Source organism: Pyrus communis, chromosome 8, assembly GCF_963583255.1.
Source record: "Pyrus communis chromosome 8, drPyrComm1.1, whole genome shotgun sequence".
Classification (NCBI taxonomy): Eukaryota; Viridiplantae; Streptophyta; class Magnoliopsida; order Rosales; family Rosaceae; genus Pyrus; species Pyrus communis.
The window spans coordinates 27,596,147-27,602,293 of NC_084810.1; the positions used below are offsets into that span (position 1 = coordinate 27,596,147).

Below are 6,147 nucleotides of genomic sequence, written 5' to 3' on the forward strand. Positions count from 1 at the left end.
TTATATATATATATATATATATATATATATATATATATATATATATAAAACGGGGGTGGGGTGTAACAAGTTACCCCCACAGGTGTCCTTTTTTCTCGTTCATCCAAGCTTCAATATGTAATCGCGCTTCATCGAGATTTGTTCCGCTCCATCAAGATAGTGAGTAGAGTTTCGGTGTTTCCATCAGTTCGGGTATTCCCAACACCATCACTTTCTCTCTGTCTGCCTTTGTTGACAGTGTTGCTCATGGAATCCCACAAACTTCTTTCACTTGGTCGTTGGTTCTCTTCACTTTATGGCTGTGCTCGAATATGTGATTGGGGTTGGATGATGCAATCGGCAAGTCAATGCTTGGTTGGTGGCGTAGATTTGTGTGGGTTGAGCTATACTGTTGCGACAGTGGTTGTGGTGTATTTCTCGATTTTTTAGCTTTCTTTCTACTTTGGGCCTCAACTTATGGTTGGGCTCTTTTTTGCTTTGTTTGGTTGGCCCAGCTTTGTTTGTTTGCCTTTTTTTGTCTTCTGGGCTTGTAAGTTTTGGTATTGGTAATGAGTTTTACCTTTGTATCAGGGGTAATGATAGGGAATTACTCTCATCAACGTTTAAATAATAATGTAATTAACAATATTTATGTCATTTAATTTATAAAATTTTATACAAAGTTTATGCGTTACCAAGTAGCAAAACTAAAAAAGAAATTTCAGGAAATAGGCGTTGAGTCAGGCTGTATGTATCCAACTCAAATCAAACCCGTCACTGAAGAAGAGAGACGAGTGAGTGCTGAAATCCCGTTCCGTCCATCCATCCTATTCCCAGGCCAGTCGTGTGGCTTGATCGGGACTAGCAGTAGCAGGGGTGTGTATCGTTGTTGAAATGCATTCTTTTAATTAATTAATTAATTTAATTTTTTTATGATTTTCTTGTCCTTGGTTGTTGAATGGATTGTTTTAGAATTTAAAAGAAGGTAGATTATATTGTGTATGTCCCTGAAACTGCTGTGTGTGTTTTTATTCTGAGAATTGGAAATTTCATTCAGTGGTCTGGTGTGATTGTGATCGGTGAGGTTGTACCGTCGAGGTTTCCCAGAAAAAAAAAAAAAATTGTAATTGGTGAGGTTAAATATGATTAGCTAATAAGATGGTTGATTTACTACTAACGCTATATATGATTCGATGCCTCCAATGTCGAATTGAAGTTGCTTTATCGCACCACCGTGTTCGCTAGTGTCAAGATTTCCAAACTTTTTCGCTACTCTCCAAGTCTCAACTAGCGTACTACTTTTACTACTCATTCTTTTCAAGTAATTATTTAAATTTCTCAGTATAGACTACAGAGTAATTATAGACTAGCCCCTATCGTATCCAAAGTTGATTGAGTTGAATTTTGGGTATAACTCTCCTTCTGCTGCCTTAGGGTGATTTCATGGGTGTAATCTTACTACTTTCTACTTTCAGTTGCTGAAGCGAACACGCTCGCATCAGTTAGTTTTTTGGAAAACTAAAATTCAGTTATTTGATTTAGGCTTACTTCTGCAGCTCACATGAGTGTATTTTGACGGACAAAGTCAGATTTTTGGCGTCATAGTGTAGACCATTTTCTTTAATTTGGAAGATTTGAGAGCTGTTGCTTGTTCGGAATCTAAATGATTTTATTCAGTTTTTGCTGTTTGAGAGATTTAATAGTTTCATTTTTAATGATGTATAATGTATTGTTGAAGTAGACATCTCATTGTATTAATACTCTATTGTGTTAGATACTTTCTTCTTTTTCTCATACGAAAAATCTTCACGCCTACGCCTCCTCTCTCCTTACACACAGACATCTCAATGTCTGCATAGTTACCAACTTACTATACACTATTCACTGGTTTTCAATTGTGTTGTAAATTTTGTTGCACTCTCTCTGTACCAACCTTCGAAATCAACAAATGCAGCCATGGTGCCACCATTCCGTTAAGTGAAACTGAAGAGGGTGATGCGAGTTATAACCGTAGACTATCTTAAAAAAAGAGTTATAAGCCTCAATAATCTTGTAGAAATCTACTGTGTTCATCATCCGAAATACTTACTTGATTATGCTGCTATGATGTCCATACCTTGTGTGGAGGTTCTGAGACTTCTGAGTCTGACAGGGATGGAAAGAAAAGTGACCTTAGATGATTTCAAAGTTGGATCTGTTCCGACTTTAGTATACATCCCGGACTTCATTACGGATAATGAACAAACCATGCTTCTAAATAAGGTAGAAATCCCTCTTCCTTACATATTCCCTTCATCTTTTACAATGCTTTATTGATTTTTTTTAATTTGAAATTCTTTGTATGTTGGCTTCATCCTGCTTTATAGATTTATGAAGGCCCAGTATCAAAGTGGAAATCATTAAAGAATAGGAGGCTACAAAACTGGGGTATGTGTTCTATCTAGGTAATAGGTATATGTATACTGATTTTCCATGTAATGCCTTTGAATTTGACTTACATTATGCATATACAAATAATGGAGTTAGTTTTTTCTTTTGACTGACAGGCGGTATTGTCCATGAAAAGGGTCTTCTGCCACAGGATTGTAAGTTAGAAAATTATTTATTTCAAAACATTCAGAGAATATCTGTCTTCACAAATTGATATTAACATTGATATCTTTATGTTGATTATCGTTACCCTTTTTGGTTTTGTGCGATTTGACATTGATATCTTTATGTTTATTATCTTTAAACTGTTTGGTTCTGTGCGGACAAATTTATTGTCATTCGTGTTTTGTACTTGGTTAATAGTTTGTATCTTATCTAATAAAAAACTAGTAGTAGAAACATGAATAAGCAGATAGTATAACTTGGAACTTCCTTGTTAATATCAAGAAAGAAAAAAACAAAACCAGTGCAACATGAATAAGCAGATAGTATAATGTGGATGGACATTGAGGAAATAATTGTAAATAAGATGGTTTTCTTCAAGAGATTTTGTGCTACAGGTGAGGAACAAGGCTTAAGGTGGACGGTCTAGAGTGGTAACCGATTAATGTAGACGTAATTAGGTGTCTTGAAAGGTCTTTTGAGGAGGAATAAGTTTAGGGGCAGTGTTTGATTGTGCTAAAGAAGTCTCACAGTTTGTATGGTTCTCTTATGGAAAGATTTAATGATTCTTGGGAAGTAAACTAATCAAGCCATAGTAGCGAAAACCATATGACACATCCTGGTTTATTGATTGGCCTTTGGAACTAGCTTTTGACCTCATTTTGTAGATTCTGAATGGTGGTTGTTACCAACTCCCACCAAAGGAAAATATACTAATCAAACCGCTCATGCCCAAGAGCATGCTTATCATATGTAGTATTCATTTTCGGCAAAGGTATTCTTGGAGTTTAGGGATAGTTTTTTTGAGGCTATATCTTATGATTGGAGTCTAGCTTTGTTTTGCAACTACTTCTTGAGTAGTATAGACGTCATAGATAGTGCACAATTTTCCCCTATATTATATTGATACTATTTCTTTATGAAAGTAAATTTCTTTTCGGAAAAAGTATAAAGTGCACTAATATCTCATGGACGGCGTGTGAGATTTTGCCACCCCCAAAGAAAATAGATTTACAATTGAACAAGTCATGAAGTTATTGCCTCCACATGGGAAAGAAAAAAAAAACTATTGACTCTACAAGCCATAAATCATCCTGAAATATGTACAACTTTCCTGGTATGTGAAGACTTGTTTGATTATTACCTTGATATGTGAAAATAATTGTGGTGGCACTCCTTGTAGTAAGTGCAAAGCTACTGATGATAAAGCAATCTTCAGACAGTTCTAAAATTCTATGTGATTAAGCAATTGTTAATAGTATTTTCATTGTTTGTTAATTCCTTTGCTCAAAACAATAAAATCTCTTTCTTGCAGTGCCATCATGGCTAACCAAGATTACATGCAAGATATATGAAGAATCAGGGCTGTTCCCATTGCCAATTAATCATGTCCTTATCAATGAATACCTTCCTAACCAAGGCATAATGGTACGCACTAGGCATTTGTTCTTGTTAATTTTTGTCCTTGTACTTTTATTCAACTTTTGTTGCGTCCTTATAAATATTTAAGTTTGTAGAGTGACAATTCTTTTGGAAATGAAATAAAAAAGAGAGATTAAATATTTTTTTGGATCCAAACCCATAAAATGGACAATAAAATAATATATATCGAGTTCATCTCTGACAAGAAACATCAGTGGCCACGGCGTTTACAACCCACGTGTAAGTTTCCAGTTTTATCAAAATAATTATTAATTTACAGTTACTTCAAAATTGTATATATTTATGAAGTGGGTAAGTAATGCGCAGATCTGAAATAAGGAAATTGTGCTCGTGGTTTCTTATTAGAAACTTGAAAGAGGAGGCTTTGAGCAAGACATGAAAGTGCCCTTGAGTTTCTCTAAATGATTTCATCTATGGGTTTGAACTTAAAAGTGGCTTTTTAATCTCCTAGTTCATGAAGATATCTGTCTGTAGTTTGTACTGCAACGAGGTTGGGGTCTAATTGGATGGAGGAAAGTGCGGATTAGGAAGAGAACTTTGTTTCCGAATCCCAAAATGTACTACACATCGGCAAATCCCGTTCATGTCTGACAATGGTTACAGAATTTGAACCAAAAATATAATCAAGGGCATCTAAGAGTAACCAATTTTAAGGGCCTAAGGTGGGGCAAGATTCAGGGACCGGAAAGCATATTTTGAACTCTTTGACTAGTGATTATTATTCTTGTGTGACTTTAACTGTGCCATGCATTTGCTTCGTGATGGATATTTCTTCACAATTTATTATTGCTTTTCAATTGTCCACTGAAGGAGTGTTCAAATGATATTTTGTTTTTGATGCCATGTTGGGGTTACTTTATCTGAAATACTGAGCCTTTACTTCCTACATTATTTCGCATTTTAGCTGCAAGGTGGATCTGTGTGCCTCTTATTTACAATAGTTCGTTTTTTTGCTTTGCCGGAGCCTCTCTTACTGTAATTGTGTTCAAATAGGCACACCAGGATGGGCCGGCTTATTATCCAGTTGTAGCAATTCTGTCCCTCGAGTCACCTGTTGTTATGGACTTTACTCCCCATTCAAGACTGACTTTGTGCAAAAGTACTTGTGCAAATGCTGTTGAGAATACAAATTCTGATGCGGGGATCATTAATATTAATACAGATAAGTCAATGAATGAACTTCATCCATTTCCTGTCATATTAATGCCTCGCAGTTTGCTGATATTCAAAGATAAAGCATACTCAGGTTTGTGTCTGTTTGTTTAAGTAACAGCTCAATCTCTTGTTATGGTGCTGCTTTATTATAACAGAAAATCTGAGAAAGTCCTACTTGTGATTTACAGATTACTTGCATGCAATAAAAGACTGCGAGGTACAATGTTATGATGGGGTAAGATCAGATTTTATTTTCCCTTTTTTGGTAAGAAACAAAAAAATTCTGTTGAAAATATAGGAACAGTTCGAAGTTCTGAACGCACCGGTAGGCATACCTCTCTAAAAGAACAATAATAAAGAAAGCAACACAACACATTAGGGCAAGAAGAAAATCAGTGAAGAGATAATTCTGCAATCCCTGAGCATGAGGTCGGGACTTCCAGATATTTCTGCTAAAATAGATCAAACTGAATCCCGTGATGAAGCAAAATACATTATTCTTAGCCAGTCAATCGTTAAGTTGTGTTTAATTGTTTTGACAGGTTGGTTATGATTCATTAGCCAATAGAGTTCCCATATCACTCGGTGTGCCAATACAATTTGACATAAATATTCTTCTTTTCCAGGCTGTAAACGAAGTACAAGCTCTACAGCGTGGTCAAGTTATAGATGATGATGCTTCACAATTTGATGGAGCTGTTGGTGTAATGAAAACTGGGGATTTTAAGAGAATTCATAGAACTACCCGTAGAATTTCATTGACATGTCGATTAGTTTCAAAAGTTCATAAAAATTTGCTCAGGTTTTAGTCTTTGGAGTTCTGAGAAGTAACTAATTTGGCAAGTCTAATGTTGAAGGTTTCGCCTTTAAGAGCTTTCATGATAACCTAGTTTGAGCTACATCACCTGTTTTGTAAATGCTAAACAATGTTGGATTATTTAAGATTTTCTGAAGTGTTATTCTTTCTCTAATATGAAA

At 35.4% G+C, this 6,147-nt stretch overlaps 1 protein-coding gene across 1 annotated transcript; it reads left to right on the forward strand.

Annotated features, from left to right (window-relative positions):
• The first annotated feature begins 686 nt into the window (after window positions 1–686).
• Window positions 687–6,118, forward strand: LOC137742228 (alkylated DNA repair protein ALKBH6 homolog). The gene is made up of 8 exons (XM_068482039.1): window positions 687–855; window positions 2,132–2,241; window positions 2,346–2,406; window positions 2,526–2,564; window positions 3,887–3,999; window positions 5,008–5,260; window positions 5,358–5,404; window positions 5,796–6,118. Exons 1-8 carry the CDS (start codon window positions 729–731, stop codon window positions 5,976–5,978), a joined length of 933 nt encoding a protein of 310 aa, XP_068338140.1. The 5' UTR covers window positions 687–728; the 3' UTR covers window positions 5,979–6,118.
• Window positions 6,119–6,147: the final 29 nt, after the last annotated feature.